Here is a 22,019-nt window from a genome sequence, read left to right as displayed (position 1 = left end):
CCTCTTGTCGTTTTATGTGTGAAGGAGTCTTCAAGAAAATGATCTTCACACACAATCCCGCACGTCGAATAGAACTGGCAGACCATTTTTCTATTTTCGTATTTCCTGTAATAAAAACAAAAGAAAAGAAAATTTAAAAACTAATTTATTTACTCGATATGTTACACATGTAATTGTATTAAAAATTTGTAGAATTAAAATTTAATTTTTTACAATAAAAAAATAAATAATTAATATTTTAATATTAAATTATTTTATATGTACATGTAATTTTATATGCACATGTATTATTTTATATGTATATGTAAAAAATATTATTTACTACGCGAAATTTATTCGGCATATATGTATATGAGTATAGATATGCATATATCTTCTTATATGTTTGTCTACATAAAATTAATGAAATATTTAGACAAAGAAATATTTTTAGATTTTTCTTTTTATACATTTTATACATTTATTATTATTAATTTTAAATATATATACATTTTACATACTATTTATATATCAATATAAGTATCAAAATAAGTATTAGAAAAAAAGTAATATAACCCAAGTATTGTAGTAAACAAATAAAGTATAAAAAATGTTTAAAACTCATTTAAAACTTATTTTCAAAGATATTTTAAAAATGTGAAAATATTTGGTTCCCCTTTTATTCATTAAAAGAACGTTTATTTTAACGTCAATGTAATATAAATATTTATTTAACGTTTATTAAATATTTATTTTTTGTTAATATTTTTTGTTAATATTTTATTAATAAAATATTAAATATTTAATAAACCTTAAATAAATATTTATATTACAGTAATGTTAAAATAAATGTTTTTTTTTTTTAATTTTAAAAGAAGGGACTTAATCAATTTTTTCACATTTTTAAAATATCTGAAAATGAGTTTTAAACATTTTGTTTGCTATATTTGTTTGTTACTTAGGAATATTAGTAAAAATATAATAAGGATAAGATATAATAATGAAAATAAGCAAAAAATGGTAAGTATTATAAATAGTAATAATTATTTTCAACCATCTGTTAGTCATAATATTTTCCCTTAATTTTCTTTTGCTTAAATTATTTTTTCTTACACAAAACATAAAATACATAAAAAATAGTAAAAAGACATTGATAAATAGGATGGTATTAGAATGGATAAAAAAATCGAAATGCTATTTTTTATCCATTCTAATACCATCCTATTTATTAATGTCTTTTTACTATTTTTTATGTATTTTATGTTTTGTGTAAGAAAAATTATTTTAAGCAAAAGAAAATAAAGGGAAAATATTATGACTAACGGATAGTTGAAAATAATTATTACTATTTATAATACTTACCATTTTTTGCTTACTTTCATTATTATATCTTATCCTTATTATATTTTTACTAATATTCCTAAGTAACAAACAAATATAGCAAACAAAATGTTTAAAACTCATTTTCAGATATTTTAAAAATGTGAAAAAATTGATTAAGTCTCTTCTTTTAAAATTAAAAAAAAAACATTTATTTTAACATTACTGTAATATAAATATTTATTTAAGGTTTATTAAATAATTAATATTTTACTAATAAAATATTAACAAAAAATATTAACAAAAAATAAATATTTAATTACGTTAAATAAATATTTATATTACATTGACGTTAAAATAAACGTTCTTTTAATGAATAAAAGGGGAACCAAATATTTTCACATTTTTAAAATATCTTTGAAAATAAGTTTTAAATGAGTTTTAAACATTTTTTATACTTTATTTGTTTAGTAATATGGCTTAAAATAATATTTAATGGATATTGCGATTAATAACTTCTAACTAGGATGAACTGTGGGAAAAATTAACGGAAATATTAAATACAACTGGATGTGGGCCGTGTAAATCAGCTAAAGAATGGACCAAGGTAAATTTTATTACATTTTATTAGTGTTTTATATAAAGTTACATATATGTGATAAAATAGCGAGTTATATGTATAGTATATATATATATATATATATATAGTTTTATGTTTTAGGAGCAGTATAATAATTATTAATATTAATCCCTGTTCTTTGATATCCATGTCCTCGTCCTCTTCCTCTTCCCCTTCTTCTTCCTATGCTTCCTCGTATCCCGCGTCCTTTTCCTCCTCGTCCTCCTCTCATGGCAGATTGTACAGCTGCATCAATAAGACCTTTTAAATCTTCTCTCTGAAACAAAAAAGTAAATATAATATAGTAAATAATAATAAAAAACGTAATAAATTGTAATAATTGTAATAATTATTTTAAAAAGATTAATTTTTTTACATTATATATATATATAACAAAAATAAATATAACAATTATATTAATTAATAATAAATTATATTAAAACCGGAAAGATAATAAAATGACTTAATAAAAAATGTTTTAAAAGGATTATTTTGCATTTTTTCTAATAATATTGTATGTAAAATACAATTCTGTATATATGATTAATTTTATATTTAATATAAATTGTATTTATATAAAATGTCTAACTTACACTTAATGCTATTAGCGTTGACGCCTCCGTTGACGCTGGTACCGGTGCCTTCTCTGGTGCCGGTATTTCCATTAATGTCGACGCCGGTGCCGATGTCAGTGCTGGTGCTGATACTGGTGCCAGTGCTAGCGCCGGTGTCAATGCCGATGCCGGTGCCAATGCCGGTGTCGATGTCGATGCCTCCGCCGACATCATAGTTGATGACATCGTTGATGCCGATGTCATCGATGCCACTGTTGACACAGTTTCTGCCGACATCGTTGATATCGGCATCAACGATGTCATCATCGGTGTTACTTGTTTTGTCAACGGAGAGAATTCCAATATTCTCTCTCCAGTTTCCTGAAAAAAAATTGTAAAAAATATACTGTATATGTATATAAATACTTAAAACAGGGATGCCGGTTGTCGGAAAATGAAAAAAAAAAGATAAATAGAAAGTGAGAGAGAAGGAGATATGTTTCGATATCGAGACACTACTCGCTGAAAAAAGATTCCGAATATAGAAATTTCATCGAAGCTTGCTCGCTCGTTCGAAAGAGTTCTAATTTTAACGTTATTATCTTAACAGTATCTTAAATAAGGCCTTTGACGAGCAATTATTATATAAAATTAAATATATTTATTAAAACATTACTATTAGTAGAGTTTTACAAAAATTAGTGTTACAAAATGTTATTATCTTGTATCTCGATAAAAGATCACGAGTAATTCCTTGAGCAAGCAAATCTGAAGGCTATTAACCGAAAAGAATGAAACGTAATAGATTTCGTAAAATATTGTTTTATCTCATTCGCTCTTATTTTCATCTCATTGTCGCTTTCTTTTATAAATATTACTCAAAATTATAATATTAATTCTATAATTACTATTCTAACATTAGATTATACCACACGACGTGAAACTTTTATATCATAAAAATTAAAAAATATTTTTAGATGTGTTGCGTACTTACCATCGCAATATGACCCAACAGACAAATTTTGTCAGACCAACCAGGCTCACTGACTGAGGACTGACACGGACCACGGACGGCACGGACTCACGTCAACTGAACAACTGAAGCACATGTACTTACGCATGCTAGCATGTCCGCACTGTTGCCGATAATTTTGTCAGTCACGCACGCGCAGTACTGATTAAATTCAAGCGCGATAGATCGCGAGCAATAAAAAGACAGCCTTAACACAATATTGTTTCACTTTTTTTGTTCTTAATTTTATTTAAAAATCTTTTGATAGAAATATTAAAAAATAAAAAAATTAATTTGATAAAATAATATTGTAAAATAATAATTGTAAAAATAATAACATTAATTGTATAAAATAATATTAATAAATTAAATTAATACTTTTCATAAACATCATAAACAAGAGCATAAAAATTCAATTTATATATTTGAAATTAATTCGAAAATTTTGTCCAAAACTTATCTCAAATGTAGGCAAATTACAAAAAGAATATTCTGTAACATATGTATAATTAATGCAGATACTGTGTTAATAGATTTCGTAATTTAGTAATCGATTCTGTATAATGTTTATGTTTGATGTTAAATAACTATATTATGTACAATAATATTTGTTTTATATTAAACATCAAAAATAAAAGTCGTATACGCACACACAATTAGTGTGAATAAATTGCAGAAATTCGTGAATAAATACAAAATATCATCTCAAAAACAAAATGAATCTTACTCAAACATATTTAATATAAATTATATAAAATAATACATTATTTATTTATCAATTAATACAAAATATATTGTAGAATATTTCATATAAAACCTTTAAATAATTATAATAGATATCACGAGTTGCAGATAATAGTACAATAAATAAATGCACATAATTATATCACGAAATAATTAAATGTTTAATTATTGAGATCTATTTTAATTAAGGTTACTTTCATTTATTTTAGTTTATTTTTATTTATTATCGTTGTCTTAGTCTAAATTTAGTAAAAAGGCAGTGCAAAAGAGCTTTAAAGTAGGCAATATAAAGAGCAGTATCAATTATTTATTTATTCAGTTTAAAGGAAAGAAAAGGAATTTATCACGAAATAATAAAAAAATTAAATATTTATTCTAGAGTTAAATATTAAAATATATAAAAAAAGAATATAACATTTTTTGTAGAATATAAAAATAAACTTTATGTTCTATAATTTTCTGATACTTATGATTGTATTATTAAAACAAACTGAATATAAGTAAAACAAAATTGAATAGAAATAAAAAATGCAAGTACAAAATATAGCAGAATATGTAATTAAAGATGATATAAAAAATTTACCGCTGTTGCTTATCCATAAATGATATCTGTTATCAGTCTGCAATGGGAATCTATATAAACGTTTTCCTAGAGATCTTGAACTCGTACAGTTTTTATACATGCACTTATCGTAAAAAGTATCTAAACGGCACTGATTAGACATTTTTCTTTATTTTTTATAACTATTGTTATTTTTTATAATATTATTGAAACGTGAACAATTTTGCACTTATCAGAACAACGCACTTCGCACACAAACACAAAAAATCCTTTACAGATAATTTTGCGTGTAAAATCCTTTACGGACAATCGCGAAGCACGACTAACACAAAACAGCGCGTATACTTCTCTCACGAGATTATCAAGATAGCGAGTGATACGTCGACTCGCAATTGCTCGCAATATGATCTCTTCCCTCCTCTACCCTACCACACATTCAGATGTTCTTTCCGAAAATTCTTACAGATTCTTACGGATATCTCAATATCGAAGTGTGTGTATGCGTATGCGCATGTGTATATCTGTACACGAGCATTTGCCATGCAATTTTCATAATTTACTTTTTCGAGAAACTTTCTTTCTATGGTACTTTAATTCGCAAAATTCGGGACACCTTATATATATATATATATATATATATATATATATATATATATATATATACATTTTTGTACACGTGGTATATGTATTAAATAAAAAATATTAATATACATATATTATATTATATAACAATTTTTGTATAATTTAAAGTATAAAGTATATTTAATTATTCATTTAATTTCATTTAAATATATATTATTATAGAAATTTTTTTTTATGATAAATTATTTTCCATAAGTTTTATTTTTTTTATTATTTTTATTTTATAATATTATGTTAATTTTTTGTTATTTTTATACAAATATATTTATTTTATTTTCAATATTTATTTTCTTATTTTTTTTATATTTTTTGTGCAATCAATTTAATTTTCAGGGATGTTATTTTTGTAAATGAATATAAAATTATTGAAAATATTTTATAAATACAATTGATTTATTATTTCTTATTTTTTATTCATTTACAATTCTGATTTATTAAAAAAAAAAAAAAAGAAAACATATGGTCTTGAACTCTGATCTTCGTCGTATTCTGGTCTATCAATTGTGGATGTAGCACGGACATGAACTAAATTTGGCTCTTTTACCGACATCGAAAGTGGATGTGGCCATGTAGTTCCAGACGCTCGTAAAATGGATGTACGTGACGCTAGTGAGCAGCCTAGAAAAAGCGTTTGACGAAAAACGGCGGCGTGGCCTCTCTCATTCTTCTCTCTGCTCTGTCTCTTCTGTAGATCAATTTGTTTCTTTTTTACCATTATTTGTCTCTATTATTATTTTATGCTAGCTATTATAATTTTATATGCATCCATATCACACATATACACTCATACATAAATTAATATAACATAATAAATTTTTTTTGGAGGATTAATATTTTAAAATGACTATGAAGTATATAAAAATGCTTAAATACTTAAAAATTAAATAGAGAAATAAGATCTTTGTTTTTCATATTTTGAAACATTCTTTATATATGACTGATATATGCATATACTTCTATTACAACTTTTTCCTTTTTTAGAGTATAATAAACCAAGAAACAATTCTATTTTGATATCATAAATTGCACATTATATAAAATTAGCTTGTTAGTCTATTGCAAATTCTGACATATTGTTATATTTTGCTATTATAATCCATTAATATGTAAAGTTTATATTTTATTTTATCTTTTTAATAGAAATAATTTAATACTACATATCAATAGTTAACAGATGCATAAAAGTATGATTTATTATCAGAAGCGAAATTTCAATAATTAATATAAACAAATCATAACTTTACAATGTCAATGTTTAAATTTAGAAATAAAAATAAAACAATCTTTATCATTACTTTAAATATTATTTCATTGTAAATAATATTCAATCAAAAGAAATCAATTCTGCAGTTTTGGGTTTTGAATCTTCCACATTCTGCAAAGCTTCACTGGCTGTAACCGGAATTGGAGCAACTGGAAACGACATTGACTGCGCTGCTGGAATTTGAGCCATTCCTTGCATCGTCGGTACATTAGCTTGAAGACCAGGTAGAGCCTGACTAGTTACAGATCCGCTGCCAGCTCCCGCGGGTATTTGAATAACGCCCGAGGGTTGAGACGAAATGGCAGCGTTGGAAACGACATGCGCTGGCATCGAGGGTCCTTGGCTACCAGGCAGCGTAGACGGTTGCGATCCTATTTGCGGAGGCAGACCGACTACAGCTCCGGTGGATACGAGATTCCCTGGAGCTACTGGACCTGACGAAGGACCCATGTGACTCTGAGGTATCGGTGGTAATCCGATTTGAGTCGAAGGAGGAACTGCTTGCTGTGGTATTTGAGATGGAACATTTTGTTGAGGCGGTCTACCAGCAGAAGTTTGTTGTCCTGGTGGCATATGTACTGGAGGATTTTGCTGAGGTCCTATCTGATGGTTGCTTGGTGGTTGAAGCTGTTGAACAGGCGGTGTCATTTGAGAAGGTATCTGGGAAAATAGTATTTGTCAAATATTTGTGGATTCGTCTATAAAAAAATCGACAAAGATACTTTGAAATTTAATTTCTAGACTTACTATTCCTGGGCCTGGTATAGACACACAACTTATATTTTCCTGTCCTTGGATGGATGGGTCTGACGATTGTTGTTCCGGATTAGGAAGCGTCATCATATGCACTGGCATTGTATTCAACGATGGCATGTTATAACCCTGTATAGGATATTGATTCATTGATGGCTGCCCATACATATAAACTCCTTGATTTGTGGGTGATATAGGATTATAATTAGCTCCAGGAGTCGGATAGTGGACATGACGAACGGGTGATCCTTGAGAAGGTCCCATAAAATCTGAAACTGCTTGATAACCTCCTGCAAAAATAAAATAGATAGAAAAGAGGAATATGTATGTATGTATATATAATCTCAATGAAAACCAAGACAAAAATTTACAAATATCTAATAATAAATTTAAGTAAAATTAAAAATTATGCATTATTCATATTACTAAATTACCCATTATATATTGCTGTTTCTGTTGCTCTTGGCGCATTTGCATTTCCCTCTCTTGTTCTTGAATCTTTCGTAAAGCTAACTGGCGTTGATACTGCAAGTATTCTTGCTTCTTTTTTCGCATAATCGCTAACTTTTGTGCCATTAGCATTTGACGCTGTCTTTCAGCTTCTTCTGCTCTCCTCCGTAACTTCTCTTTATGTTCTTCTCGAAGTGCATCTAAAGCAGCTCTAGCATCCTTCATCTGAGTTAATTTATCTTGCAAACCTTCATAATACACTCTACTATCATCTTGTTCTTGGATGTATCTTAGCAATCTATATAAAGATATTTATTTTATATAATATTCACATGTTATTTTATATAATATTCCATATACATTCATATCTACTTAACAAAAAATATCACAAATAATAGTTTCATTAAACATACCTAGAATGCATAGCTGTTATATTCATGAATAAGGTTTGAACCGAACTATCATTAGCAATCGATCTTCCCCTTGAGGAATTACTTTTCATCCTGTTTACGAAAATTTCGACCTGAGATCTCAGACCACTTACGAATTCTTCCATTTGAGTATCAATTTCGCCATTTTCCTGTTTTACAAGTACGACTCTTTGAGGCATTGGACTGCTTATATTAGGTGCAGATGGACTGGTCACATCTATTCTTGATCCATGCTCTTCGCTTATAGTTTGTCTTTGCTCCCAATATTTGCGATTCAGATATTTAGCAAGCTCAGGTTCAATCTCGTCATCATCTTGTATCCGTGATGGACTGGGACCCTAATAAAATAAATAAATCTTTGTATATAATTTTTGTAAAATTGCAAAAAAAAAACTTCAGAAAATATTACTATACTATTTTAGAGTTTAATTTTAAAAAAATATAGATTATTGTTAATGATTTTACACAATAAAAGCTATTATTCAATAAGAGTTATGAAAGACTAACACTAACAGGTGATGGTGGTGGCGAATATGTGGTTCTAGATATAGAAGTAGGATTGGATTTTAAAGCACTTGTAGCCCGTTTTTTCTCTTTCTCTTTCTGTTCAGCTTCACTTTGACTCAAAGCTATTGCCAGATTTAACTCTTCTTCTTCCCGCAATTCTTCCTCTGTTTTTCTAGCTGGAACCTAAAGATATAAAGTATTACACACATATATAAAGGAAACCAATTATTAATATATATCTAATATTATTTAAAAAAATTAACTCAGTTTGTAGAAAAGATTCTTTTCCTTGAGTTCCATATTTGATGTAATAATTTGAATGTATAATGTCAATTATTATTATATAATTATATTATAAATAAATCATAATATATATAATTGCAATTGTATAATGTATATTTAATTATAATCAATATATTATTTTTAATCATCCTACAAATATTTATTTCAAATCATGAGTAAGAATACCTGTGGCAGTGAGGAAGCCATGTTTAACTAATAATTTGATTATATAAATGAATAATCTCTTGAAGTTGAATATATAGTACAATAGATGAGTCAATTTAAAAAGATTGAAGTATAATTTGATTGCAAGTTATTTAAAAAGTGTAATTAACTCTTTTATAGTATATATTTCCGTGTAATCTTATTGTTATATGCTTAAAAAAACGTTAATATTAAATCATATAGCATCAAATACAAATATACATACTTGTTGCTGCTGGGCCAAAGTGCTCTTGAGATATTCTGCTGGAAGATCTGTATCTTTGGTCTGTGTTGCAGACGGTCTGAAAAAAATGTATGGTTTTAAAAATATCTAATACAATCATAATCACAATATAAGATACAAATAAAGAATGCAAAGTTCTACTAACTTGTTAACTTGTTCATAACAAGCTTCGCAAACTCGAACTTCTTTTTCAATCCCGAATTTTGGCAGAGTAGAAACTTTGCTCGAGCACTGAGCACAAAAGACCTGCCCACATGCTCTGCAGTGATGTTTTCGTTGAACCATGCCAAAATTCACGCGACACCGATGACATACTTCCCCATCTGCCCAAGCAGGTGCAGTATCTGCTCTGAACATAGCGTCGCTTTCTTTCAGAGCAGGAAATTGATATCCTTCAGCTTTCATTATATTTAAGGTATCCTATAATTATAAAAAGATACAAAAAATGAGTACATATAATATTATACATTAATAATTAAACAATTTTTAAAAAATAGTATCTTTTACCTGAACTGTTCTATACTTTGGACTATGACGAAATGCATGAGCCCAAGCTTGTATTAACTCTAAAGTTTTCATTCTGACATTTTCATGCGGAGAAGTCTTGACTAATTCTTTTAGTTGTTCCATATATTGTTTGGTAGCTATTTCATCATGAATCAGTGTTCCACAATTTTTTACACAAGATTCCAGTACCTGTGCGTGCGATAATTATTAAAACATTAATAAATAAAAATATAATAAATACAATTATCTCTTAGTATGATATTAAAGTATATCTTACCAATAAAGCATACAACGCTACATGTGGATTACTGTTTATCATTTTCTTTCTTATAGCAGCAAGCGCAGCTTTTGGCCTAAACAAGTAAATTGCTTTGAAATAAATACAGCAATATGTAAGTTTGCGCAAACAATGATCCGATACAGTTTTCTTTTTCTCAAGTAATGAGATAAATTGACAATATATGTTATTGTTCAATATTACATTCTAATCATCGGTAAAAAATGCAAGTGTACTATTTACAAGAATTATGCTTACTGAATATCGCTTTGACGTATAAGGTCGCAAATTTGCATGATCGTAGGCCAATCCGGTTCTAACTGCATATTGGTCGTCGCTTTATCTACAAACAATTAACAACGATTTAGAGAAAGTTCCGACATTTTGGAGGAATTTTGAACTCAAGAAACTCACCTAGCAAAGTGGCAAAATTTGCCGAACTTCGAAACATGTTGTTAGCGCGATGAAACTCACGTGTCTATCCTTTCTTGAAGCTTTACCGCGTTTAATTACGCAATTATTTCGATCGGCTGGCAACGATTGCAACGTAATTTTGACAATTGTTCTTATCGCTCATCTCACATTGAGTCTTCCTACTTCCTACCCTAGATGTTTGCAAGATGAGTCAGAGTAGATCAGAATCGACTGTGAGATAATCGATTAATCGACTATCGAAAATGATCGATATCCAAAAATTTCAAGCCATCGAATACTTGCAATTTTGTGAAAAAAACATAGTGAAAATTTTCTATTATAATTTTTTTGCATTTTACACATTAGTTAAACACTTGTAAAATGATGAATTATTTTCTCACTATTCAGTACATAATTACGCGATTTTATAAGAGCATAGCTAGGTTATAAAGATGTATATATATATATACATCTTATATATATATATATATATATATATATATATATATATATAATAATTATTACTTATTTCAAATTTGTGAAAAATATTTTTAGATATTTGAAGATATAAAAGTTTGAACTATGTATACTAATAAATAAAATATATAATAGCAATTAGTAAATCTTGTTTTTAGTTTTTTTAGTCAATATAAGAGCACAAAAAATAATTTTCTTTATGTAAATGAAATTATTATATAAAACTTTATATAAAGTTTAATTAAATAATTTGATACACACACAAACTCACACGTTATTTACATTACATATATATTTAATTATCTAAATAATTTAACATTCATCAAAATTCGATCAAGTTATTTATATTTCTCTGTGAATATAAAAAATATATTTGTAATGAGAAAATAAAATCACTGGACATTTTATTTGAGAAACTGTCTGTATTTATTTTATATTATTGTTAAATAAGTGGTATAAAGTAATGTAAATATATGTACTCATATATCAATATATGAAAAATAATCATCGTACAATATTATGAATATAGTTTCTAATATGTTATATATTAAACAAATTATGAACACTGACGGTGATTCGTTTTCTGAAAAAAAGAGAGGAAAATAAAAGTACTCGATAGAGGCGACTGTGGCCTAGATTTATCAACACTGATCGATTCAATTGCCAAAATATATTCAATTAGGTCAATAAGTAATATACGCGATTTAAACCCAAAAAATATTAAAGATAATATTAAATTAAAAATAGAAAATTAAATAATCTGTAATTAGAAAATATTTCTTCAAAATATTATGCTAAATTTAATGTATTTTTTTGATTGCATATAAATATATGATTATGTGCAACAAAAAAAGTACATAAACTTTATATGTTATTTACATATTTATTTAAATTATTTTTGTCCTATATAATAAATAAATCACGCATCTATTGTTTTTTACTTACCCAATGTGGTATATTTTGGCGATCAAATTGATCAATATCGGAAACTTTACGCTACCAGTCGATTGTTACCGAGTATATTTCCCTCTTATCTTAGAGAACGAATCAATTTGATTTACTTCCAAAATGTATTTTTTGGAATCGACAAATTGGAGAAAAATAAAATTCCCTAAACTCATTTTCTTTTATAGAATGGATTGCGTGGACTCGTTATAGGACTCATTTTGAGTACACCAGCTAACGGTTTCTTTTTTGCGTCAAAAGGAATAGCCGGGCTTTTACGAACTTGCTGAAGATATTCTGATGTATGTTGTGCAGTATTTCGTAAGAGACTGAAGACTACTTTTTTTCCCCCCGGGGAATTATTTAAATTTGTTTGTTTATTTTTCTGATTTAATAATTTCTGTAATGTGAGACAATAAATAATTTTATATATAATTTTCGTAATGAATTTTGCTGTAAAAATATCCGAAAAATCATCAGAAGATAAAATCAGAATATTGATACTTACATCTTTCAACTGGATTCCTTGATCGTTGCGCTTAACATTTTTTTCCAACATTGTCTGTTTGAGGGCTAAGGATTTTTTATTCGTAGCTTCTTTAATTGAATTTTTCTTTGAAACTGGTGAGACAGAATATTGTTTTTTATGTTTCTCATGCAATATCGTTTTCTTTTGTTTACATTTCACATTATCTGCTATAAGAGTATCATCTACTGGGCTCAATTGAATCTTCTTAGTTTTATTAAATTTTTTATGCGCTTTTGTTTCTTGCTTTTTCTTGTTCTTATTTTTGATAATTATATTTTTATTATCAAGTTCCTCACATATTAAATTACTCTTCCGTTTCTTAGCTGGCACTATATTTGCATCTGTATCCTGTGAGTTAGGCTTTATAATCTCTGTATTAACTGATTCACTTTTTGAATCAATAGTGCCTGTACTAGAATTCAACTCTAAAGATGTATCACTAACAGAGTCTCTAGTTCTTTTTCTTTTTTGTTTTTTGTTAATATTGTCAGAGAATAATTTTTTCTCAAATTGAATGAGGCGCAATGTAGCTTTTTTCGATTCTTTTTTCGAATCTTGTTTCTGCAAATTTGGTTTCCTAACTTTCTTTATTCCAAGAGGCATTTTTCCCTCTGATAATTCTCTAAATCTGAAAATTCAATTTTCTTATAAGGAAAATGTTATTAAAAAAATATATATATGAAAACTATCTTAATTTGATAAATTATTAAGATAAAATAGTACAATATACATACTCTTGAATAAGTCTTGAAACTTGTCTTCGTGATTTTGCCTTAGATGATGGATGAAATTGATGTGATGAAAGCAGTTCAATAATTTTTACAGCATTGAAAGGTATTTGTGGTAATTCCACATTTACTCTACCTGCTCTTGGGTCTAAAGGTTTTTCAATTTCATTTTGCATTTTACTTTCTAAAAGCTGACTTTCATTTTCATCAACATTTTTCTCTGTGTCTTCCTCAATTTTTTGCATATTATCCACATGTGCGCAAGGAAAACCAGCCTATTTGTATATATATTTATTAAATATGTTTATATGTCTCAAAAGATATATCTTTTTAATAATAGATTTCTTGAAATATTCTAAAATAAATCAATGTCAATTATCCATATACATTGTATATAAGGATAAACAAATTTTTTACTACAGCTTATATTGCATATTTCTACAATAACTTCAATATTGTCAATAAAATTGATTTATTCTATTATTATTAGCTGTAACACTTTGCAATGCTCAAATATGCAAAACATTAGCTATGTGATTTGTAAACTTTAATATGGTTCCAATTAAAAAATTAAAGATCTTGATATTTTTTTAGAATATTTCAAAGAATCAATCATTAAGAAAGTTTAAATATGTATTGCAAAAATGTTATATATATATATATATATATATATATATATATATAATTATATTTTTGTTTAGTATACTTACATTTTTCCAAGCTGTAAATTTTTCTGAATAATCTAAACCTATGTCTGACTGAAATATCAAATATCTAAAGACATGTTGCATGATATGTTTTATTTGTCGTTCATCATCTGTTGTCATTTGATATATAACAAATGGTTTAATAAATTCATGGACAACATCTTCTGGTATATTTCCATTGCTAACCTGTGATTTAAATAACAATGTTTTATTAAAGCTTAGATAAAATAGTTAGAAACTAAAAATCTCATTTATATAAATCTTGTTGAATCAAGTTTTTATAGTACCTTTGCAAGTTCTTCTAAATATATTTCTGTCATATGCAAATTGAATCCTAAACCAGTTTTTGGATGTAAGAACACTTCTAAAAACATTTTTGACATTTCTGTCACCCATTCAATATTCCATGAATTATTTTTACAGATCACAAATGTTTGACGAAGAATTCTTCTCACCAACTAAAAAAATAAAAACATAAGTGTTGATTATTTGTATATAAAATAAAATACTACTTTAGATGCATAAGAAAAATAAAAGTACCATTGAAAATTTGTCTAATCTATATTGATCTATGCCAAACCATTCAATAGCAAGTGTCATCAAAGCAGAACTGGTGTAAAGTATAATAGTATCCTTTGAATTGAAACAATGTACAAGTTTACTAAGCGATTCTGCTAACTCTTCCTGAATCAACATTTTATCAGACATCCACATGCAATAAAATAGACCTTTCCACAAGCTCATAAAGTCTGTTTTTGTAAAATCTGTAGAGTATAGTATTGCATGTAGTATAATAAAAGTTTATATTTCAGTCTGCAAATTAATATATCATTTATTTAAGAAAATATGCAAACACAGACTTACCAAATGAACTTTGCGATCGTACTGTTAACCACTTCTTCAATCTTTTTAACACCTTATCCCTTATTTTTTTATCAGTATTGGTTAACAATCGCGCCATTTTAATTTCTTGCGCGACGAGTAAACTTCTTTTATTTTCATTTTTAGCATTTATAGGCCGCATCTTGTTTTCACCCTTCAATGTCTTCATTTTATCATATATCTTTTTGTAGCGAAGCACGTGGACGACGCTGTTTCTCCGAGAATGAGATGTAACCGAAACGTAAAACTAATCGACCAATTACAATCCAGCATTTTCACAACGTTAAGGTATCATTTCATGTGCAGCATACTGTCGCAGCAGTTTGTTGCTATTGGTGAAGTTCAATTGAACGAACAGCAAAAGCAGCAAAGCTAAAGAACACGCAACTAGTTGATTCTAATTATTGTTATTCTTATATTAGTTAAATAAAGGATTTTAAGAATAAAATAAATTATTGTGAGAATATAAAAGCAAAAATCGTATTTTAAACCTCGAAATAATAAGAGAACAAAGAAATATGCTCTAATAAATTTTGATCACGTGACTGATTTACTGCTGCAGCATGCTGCGTATGAAAAGGCACCTTAAGAAGAACGATTGTGATTGATCGATTTGCTCAAGGTATTAAGGCTGTTTTTCATTACAGATTGCGGACTCGATTACAATTGAGGATGACCAATCGGAGCAAAGCAGTTTGACAGCTGATTGGTCGATCCGCAACTGTCAAACGAAACGTCAAACTGCGGTGTAATGCGAACTTTAGTTACAGACTAAAATATTTTCACGTGAAAAGGCCTTTATTGCTGTCATTTCCAGCTGTGTCAATTTACGGCGAGAATTTACGGCGAGAATTTACGGCAAAAAAATGTTCGGTAATTTTATATCAATATTCAAATATTACCAAAATTTATTATAGTTGTTCGAAAAAATGCCACTTGCATTTATAATCAAACAAATATAATCGTTTTATTCTCTTTTTAATTAGGCTGTTGTTGGTGTTGTTCCGCATTACGTCCGAGATATAAGAGGCTTGTTGATAATATCTTTCCAGTTAATCCTCAGGTAATAAAATTTTTCAATTTTCCCTTTTTAATTTGTTTTTATCTCGTTTTGTCAAATTTTTAGCTTTGCTTATGAACAAATGTATAAATCAATATTGAACACTGTCCTTGACAATTGATTGTTCTATTTATATTTGAATCTGATTGTGAGGTATATATGTTTTTTCAAACGAAAAAAATTGTTACATTTAACAAAAAATAACATTTGTATATATTTTGCATTTAATTAATTATATTAATGAATTTTTCTCATTTTTTCAGGATGGGTTGATTAAAAATAATATGGAAAAATTAACATTTTATTCATTGAGCAGTCCTGAAAAGTTAGACAGGATTGGAGAGTATTTATTTCAAAGAGCTTCTAGAGATATTTACAGGTGTGTAATATTAACTGTATCATAATATCTGGCCTTCTAAATTATATAATCACTTTATATAAGAGATACAAAAATTAATTTTAATGACTCTTACAAACTTGATTAGCAGTAACTCGATATGATTATATGTATATAGCTTGCTATATATCTGTAATTAAAATATTATATGAAACAAAAATTGATAAAATCTGATAAATACATATTATTTATATCATAGGAGAAGAAATGGTTTTGTTGTAATTGCTATGGAAGCAATGGATCAGCTCCTAGTGGCTTGTCATGCGCAAACTTTGAATTTATTTGTTGAAAGCTTTTTAAAGATGGTACAGAAATTGTTGGAATCTACAGATCCTCAGTTACAAATTCTTGCAACACAATCTGTAAGTCACTGACAAACTTGAATTTTTCTGCTATTAATTTTATTGAATTAATATATTGATTCTGTTTCAAAGTTTGTCAGATTTGCAAATATTGAAGAGGACACACCTTCATATCATACACGCTATGACTTCTTTGTATCAAAATATTCTGCAATGTGCCATTCTAATAATGATGATTCTAATATACGCAAACAAATTAGACTTGCTGGTATTCAAGGATTACAGGTATGATGCTACTGAATACAATAAAGTATCAGTTTATTTAAATTACAGACTTGCTCATTAAAAAATGACTCATTAAAAATTATATGTTTATGTTATATACATTATTATGTAGGGTGTTGTAAGAAAAACTCTCTCTGATGATTTGGTTGAGAATATTTGGGAACCTGTACATATGGATAAGATTGTGCCATCATTGCTATATAACATGCAAAATTCAAGGTAATTTATACAAAAATTTATAAAATATACAATATTATAAAATATACAAACATTGACACTAAATTTATATTTGTAGATATGTTGACAAGGAACATGCAATGCCAGATAGTCCGACCGAGGAACGATTGGATCCGCCACAATTTGCGGAAACTTGTATGCGAGAATTGATCGGACGTGCATCATTTGGTCACATCAGATGTGTTATAAGACCTGTGCTAAGGTAAAGAAAAAAGATAACTTCTAAAGAATTAATATCTAGAAGAATATATTTTATGTACAATATATCTATATTTATAAGATATTAATTAAAGACTTAACTAATTGCAGACACTTGGATAATCATCAGTTGTGGGTGCCTAATTATTTTGCAATTCATACCTTTAGAATAATTATGTTTTCTATCCAGGTATATACGAGACGACATAGTTTTATTTATAAAATAATAAAATTGGAAAAAATAATATTTTTTTCATATATTTTTAGTCGCAATATTCTTACACTGTAGTGGAAGCTTTAATGACACATCTCGACGATCATTCAAAGTCGTCTCCAAAAATTCGTACTAGCATAGCAGACACCTTGTCTAAAATTATATCGATTGCTGCAGGTGAAAGTGTTGGTAAGCACACAAGATGATAAAATTAAAAATACTCGGCATAAAAATTATGCTGTTAATATATAGTTAACAAATATAAGTAATAACTATCAAAAAATGGAGATTATCTCGATATTCTTAAGTTCTTTTAACTTATTACATGTACTTTTTTTAGGACCATCTGTATTGGAAATTATAAATTCTTTATTATCTCATCTTCGAGTAAGTGTAACAAGGAATCAGTCGTCAAGCAGTGATGAACAATTATACCAAGAAGCCCTCATTAATGCTCTTGGAGAATTTGCAAATCATCTTCCAGATTATCAGAAAATTGAAATTATGATGTTTATTATGAGTAAGGTTCCATATAGTCAGCCAGACCGTATTGTATCAGTTGGCAAAGGAGATGTATTACTCCAAAGTATACTTCTAAAATCATTGTTAAAGGTAAAAATCATTTATTACAAAAAAGTATAATTAATTAGTACAAAAAATCCTAAAAAGATAGAATTTAGATTTGATAGAATCACATCAAACAATTCCTATATGATCAAATTGTTAATATAGACATTTTTTATTTTTGTAAATTGATCAAATTGTTGATAAAGACATTTTTTATTTTTGTAAAGTGATATTTTTTTATTTTTGTAAATCAAATTATTTGTATAATATATTTGATAAATTTTCCATCTTTTTTTATATTATTTAGTATGTAACATATTTACCATTTTTAATCAGTGTTTATCTAGTTGTATTTTTAATTCTTTTGCTATGGTTAAACTGAACGCAGAATTCTATCGCAAAAAAAGCAAATATAAATATCAAGCAATATACATATATATATAAAGCAGATATAAAGCTAAATATATATAAAGCGCGATCGATTTCTATCGTTTTTTTTATCAGTTTTAAGCAAGGTAATAACATATACTTTATTTGTACATAGGTTGGTACTAAATATCAAACTATTCATCTGAACACGACATTCCCACCTAGTTTCTTGGATCCATTACTGAGAATGTCATTGGCAACAGATGGTGAAATGAGACTTCTAGTACAAAAAATATTCCACACACTAATTGACAGACATAGGAATATTATGAAACTTGCTAAACCAACGTAAGTTTATCTCTGGCTAATGTGTATTAACAAATATTAATTTATTAACATTTATTAATATCTTATTTATTACTATTTTTCTATAGCTTGTATTATATATGATTCTTCAATACATCAATTTTTCTCTCTTTCAGTGTGAATGTACCAGAACTTGGTCTAATTATTGAGAAAGCATCTAGACCCGATGTAATATTTATTCGAAAGCATGGTCCTGAAATCTATTTAGCATTGTATGAATCATTAGAGCTGACTAGCAACACTGTAGAAAACGTGGAATCTATTTACACTACATTAGCATTACTTGCCATTGAATTGGCTTCTGAAGAAACTGTCTTAGAATTATTGAGATTGGTGTTGAGCCTTCAAGATTTAGCATTGACAAGTAGTCAAATTAGTCTTTCACTCAAATTTAACTTACATGCAATAGTTATTAGCTTATTGATTTTAATATCGTACGTCTGCAATATTACTGTACTTATGGATTATGCAAAAAAGGTGGGTAACTTTTCTTCTCGATCATGAATTTATTTATATTTATTTTTTTATTTATGATATATTTGCTTAAATGTAAAATGCCTAATTAATTGGACACATTTAAATCCGTTTTAAGGTAGTGGACGCGCGTCGAAAGGAGAGTCCGCACTTGTTACCAGATTTACAATCACAATATGATACTTCTCTAACATCCAGATTAACACCAACTCTATTGGTTGATCAAACTGTTGTCAGTGAATGCTTAAAAGGAGCTGGTTTTGATAGTGGAAAACTCCAGCAAGGCTCTGGTTATAATAGCAATTCTTTACAACATAGGTAATTTTTTAACTGTATAACAAGTATAATACACAATAATTAGCTATGAACATTAAATTAAAAAAAAAACAGAAAGTGCATATTGTTTTATAATCAGTTATATATAAATGACATAAATATTTTTTGTTAGGCATTCTTGGGTTGACAGTGCTGGACGAAATTCATTAGCTGATATTAATTCTGGAGGTCCAGAATTGGATAGTGGAGGTTCATCACCCAATGTACAAAAGGTCAGGTTTTAAAATTTAAAAAAACATGTAATCTCGGCTAAATTAATTAATATCATTATTTAACTAATATATTTATTATCATTTTGATTTTGCTTAATTTTTTTCTTTGATTTTCTGAATTATTTCTATTATTATATTATTATTTTTAATCCTTAATTTTGTACAGAAATTACCTGGAGAGGAATTAACATTTGAAAGCATGAAAAGGATCTTGACAGAAAATAATAATAATCAAGTGGTAGAAGAAGAGAAACGAATGCAACTGTTTCAGTTTTTCAGGAATGCACCATTCCAAGATCTAGTATCAAAAACACAACCTAAGGTACAAAAATTTATTAATTAAAAATAAGTTAAAATCTTAAAAATGTAATATTCTAATATCTATATATTATATATGTAATATTTTAAAAATTATTCCAATTAATATATTTTTTTATCTGTTTTATTTACAGCACGATGTTTTACAAAGTAAATTATCAGAAATATTTAATACTTTGTCTGTTGAGCCACGCAACACAGTTTCTACAACTGGACCACAAACAGATACTAAACCAAGTCAAACCCCATCTTATGAAATTCACTTCCCTGAGCTGTTTGTATATTAAACAATTCTTATTGTACAATATATTAAACTATTACTTTTATTGCAATAACATTAGTCAAATATTAGCTGCACTGTATTAGATCTTGTTATAATAACACCTGTTACAATAAGAGCAATAGCTCATATTCTTTAAAAAATAACTCTCGTGTATATGCAAAGATTAGAGTAAAAAACGTTTTTGTTTTATATATAGTGTTAAATATATTTTTTTTATTGATGTTAATCAGTTGTGTGTGTGTGCATGCAACAAATTCTCTCTTCCTCTCCTTTCTTCTTTTCCTCTTACTCTTTTTCTATATTTATTTTTGCTTTCTAATGAATAAAAGTCAAATATTTTAAATAGATACCATATTAAAAAATTTTTTAATTATTTTTTATTTATTGTTATAACAATTTTATAGAGAATTGCTAGAAATTTAAGGTGTATTTGTTTTAGATTTTTAAGCACTTATGTTCTATTTTCACAATCATTTCTTTATTAAGAATTCATAAAAAAGACAGTCATTAATTTTGGTACTTTTGTATTAAAATGTATTGAAATAATAACTTTTATCAATACACATTCTTTTCTGTTGTAAAAGATATGTTAAATTCTCATGGAAAAAATATTATATGTATATATATACTTAATAGATAATAATGTAATCAATAAAAATAAAATATATATAACAAATACATATAAAACACACACAATAGTGTTAACATTAATAATTAGAAAAATGTCTTTAAAAAAAACTATAATCACTTTAAGTATATTATCTAGAGAAATTTAGAATAGAAAAAAGAATAAGCAATATCTGAATAAGCTTTGTTTCAAATATAATTATATTAAAACATGTGTTATGTGCATACACTAAATAAAAAATGTTTTTGTAACTTATTTTGTTTATCCTTTTTCACACTTGCTTTCAAATTTATTTAGTCACATAATACATGTGAAAAAAAGATATATACTTGACAAAACAATTTTTTGTTGTACTTTATTGTGTAGTCAGTAAAGACCTGTACTGTTACATCAATGTAATTATATTTTTTAACATCAGTGGGTTGTTCTATAAAATATTTGAAAAATTATGAAATATATAATATGTGAATAGAATGAACAGGTCATTGTATATTTGGTGAATACTTGAAAGGCCCCTTTATTCAACTGCTCATTATAGGAACATGATTAGGTTTTAAATCAAATATAAAAGTAAAATGTTTTGTGTGTATATGTGTAAAAAGTTCATAATTAAACTACACATTAGTATAAATTTTACATACAGTTTAATATTTATAAAAAATGTTTTAATATTACCAATTTAATAGTTTAAATAAATTTATGCATTATTGCACATGCAATGTTCAAATAATCTCAATGTT

At 27.2% G+C, this 22,019-nt stretch overlaps 4 protein-coding genes across 8 annotated transcripts; 1 reads left to right on the top strand and 3 right to left on the bottom strand.

Moving 5' to 3' along the window:
* Positions 1-1,907: 1,907 nt before the first annotated feature.
* On the bottom strand, positions 1,908-5,349 carry LOC114939713 (uncharacterized). Of its 3 annotated transcripts, XM_029314118.2 has the most exons (4): positions 4,812-4,877; positions 3,467-3,570; positions 2,512-2,853; positions 1,908-2,195 (listed from the first exon to the last, which is right to left on the bottom strand). In XM_029314118.2, the coding sequence occupies exons 2-4, from the start codon at positions 3,467-3,469 to the stop codon at positions 2,010-2,012; spliced, it is 531 nt and encodes a 176-aa protein (XP_029169951.2). In that variant the 5' UTR covers positions 3,470-3,570; positions 4,812-4,877; the 3' UTR covers positions 1,908-2,009. The 3 variants fall into 3 exon arrangements, with proteins under 3 accessions (XP_029169951.2, XP_029169952.2, XP_029169953.2); XM_029314119.2 differs by lacking the exon at positions 4,812-4,877 and having other exon boundaries at positions 3,467-3,736; XM_029314120.2 differs by lacking the exon at positions 3,467-3,570 and having other exon boundaries at positions 2,129-2,195; positions 4,812-5,349.
* Positions 5,350-6,599: 1,250 nt separating this feature from the next.
* On the bottom strand, positions 6,600-10,983 carry Hrs (Hepatocyte growth factor regulated tyrosine kinase substrate). Of its 3 annotated transcripts, none has more exons than XM_029314116.2 (11): positions 10,766-10,983; positions 10,610-10,694; positions 10,352-10,427; positions 10,075-10,263; positions 9,713-9,987; positions 9,550-9,625; positions 8,838-9,020; positions 8,313-8,668; positions 7,884-8,197; positions 7,444-7,739; positions 6,600-7,323 (listed from the first exon to the last, which is right to left on the bottom strand). In XM_029314116.2, the coding sequence occupies exons 1-11, from the start codon at positions 10,800-10,802 to the stop codon at positions 6,757-6,759; spliced, it is 2,454 nt and encodes an 817-aa protein (XP_029169949.1). In that variant the 5' UTR covers positions 10,803-10,983; the 3' UTR covers positions 6,600-6,756. The 3 variants fall into 3 exon arrangements, with proteins under 3 accessions (XP_029169949.1, XP_029169947.1, XP_029169948.1); XM_029314114.2 differs by having other exon boundaries at positions 6,600-7,356; positions 10,766-10,980; XM_029314115.2 differs by having other exon boundaries at positions 6,600-7,356; positions 8,844-9,020; positions 10,766-10,980.
* Positions 10,984-11,644: 661 nt separating this feature from the next.
* Nnp-1 (Ribosomal RNA processing protein 1 homolog Nnp-1) lies at positions 11,645-15,281 on the bottom strand. The gene is made up of 7 exons (XM_085483578.1): positions 15,016-15,281; positions 14,692-14,915; positions 14,439-14,609; positions 14,155-14,337; positions 13,451-13,719; positions 12,696-13,344; positions 11,645-12,587 (listed from the first exon to the last, which is right to left on the bottom strand). Exons 1-7 carry the CDS (start codon positions 15,200-15,202, stop codon positions 12,360-12,362), a joined length of 1,911 nt encoding a protein of 636 aa, XP_085339704.1. The 5' UTR covers positions 15,203-15,281; the 3' UTR covers positions 11,645-12,359.
* Positions 15,282-15,804: 523 nt separating this feature from the next.
* On the top strand, positions 15,805-20,842 carry stmA (Protein EFR3 homolog stmA). Its single transcript, XM_029314059.2, has 16 exons — positions 15,805-15,906; positions 16,020-16,096; positions 16,357-16,472; positions 16,690-16,852; positions 16,925-17,077; positions 17,190-17,296; positions 17,373-17,516; positions 17,624-17,702; positions 17,780-17,915; positions 18,067-18,338; positions 18,838-19,010; positions 19,145-19,505; positions 19,621-19,820; positions 19,951-20,050; positions 20,217-20,372; positions 20,503-20,842. The coding sequence occupies exons 1-16, from the start codon at positions 15,900-15,902 to the stop codon at positions 20,653-20,655; spliced, it is 2,397 nt and encodes a 798-aa protein (XP_029169892.1). The 5' UTR covers positions 15,805-15,899; the 3' UTR covers positions 20,656-20,842.
* The last annotated feature ends 1,177 nt before the right edge of the window (positions 20,843-22,019 follow it).

Source organism: Nylanderia fulva, unplaced genomic scaffold, assembly GCF_048542155.1.
Source record: "Nylanderia fulva isolate GAGA-0341 unplaced genomic scaffold, ASM4854215v1 Scaffold26, whole genome shotgun sequence".
Lineage (NCBI taxonomy): Eukaryota > Metazoa > Arthropoda > Insecta > Hymenoptera > Formicidae > Nylanderia > Nylanderia fulva.
Note: the sequence above shows the minus strand (reverse complement) of the source record. Positions and strands in the feature narration are given on the sequence as shown.

Bases quoted from the DNA above. Each gene is read 5' to 3' on its own strand.
- LOC114939713 (XM_029314118.2), bottom strand. The intron at 2,196-2,511 runs GTAAGTTAGACA...TTTTTGTTTCAG, and splicing joins CAACGCTAATAGCATTAAGT to AGAGAAGATTTAAAAGGTCT.
- Hrs (XM_029314114.2), bottom strand. From the start codon at position 10,802: ATGTTTCGAAGTTCGGCAAATTTTGCCACTTTGCTAG. The intron at 10,695-10,765 runs GTGAGTTTCTTG...AATTGTTTGTAG, and splicing joins AAATTTTGCCACTTTGCTAG to ATAAAGCGACGACCAATATG. The intron at 10,428-10,609 runs GTAAGCATAATT...TTACTTGTTTAG, and splicing joins ATACGTCAAAGCGATATTCA to GCCAAAAGCTGCGCTTGCTG.
- Nnp-1 (XM_085483578.1), bottom strand. From the start codon at position 15,202: ATGAAGACATTGAAGGGTGAAAACAAGATGCGGCCTATAAATGCTAAA. The intron at 14,916-15,015 runs GTAAGTCTGTGT...TATACTCTACAG, and splicing joins ACGATCGCAAAGTTCATTTG to ATTTTACAAAAACAGACTTT. The intron at 13,720-14,154 runs GTAAGTATACTA...ATATACAAATAG, and splicing joins AATTTACAGCTTGGAAAAAT to GCTGGTTTTCCTTGCGCACA.
- stmA (XM_029314059.2), top strand. The intron at 16,473-16,689 runs GTGTGTAATATT...TTTATATCATAG, and splicing joins GCTTCTAGAGATATTTACAG to GAGAAGAAATGGTTTTGTTG. The intron at 17,916-18,066 runs GTAAGCACACAA...TACTTTTTTTAG, and splicing joins TGCTGCAGGTGAAAGTGTTG to GACCATCTGTATTGGAAATT.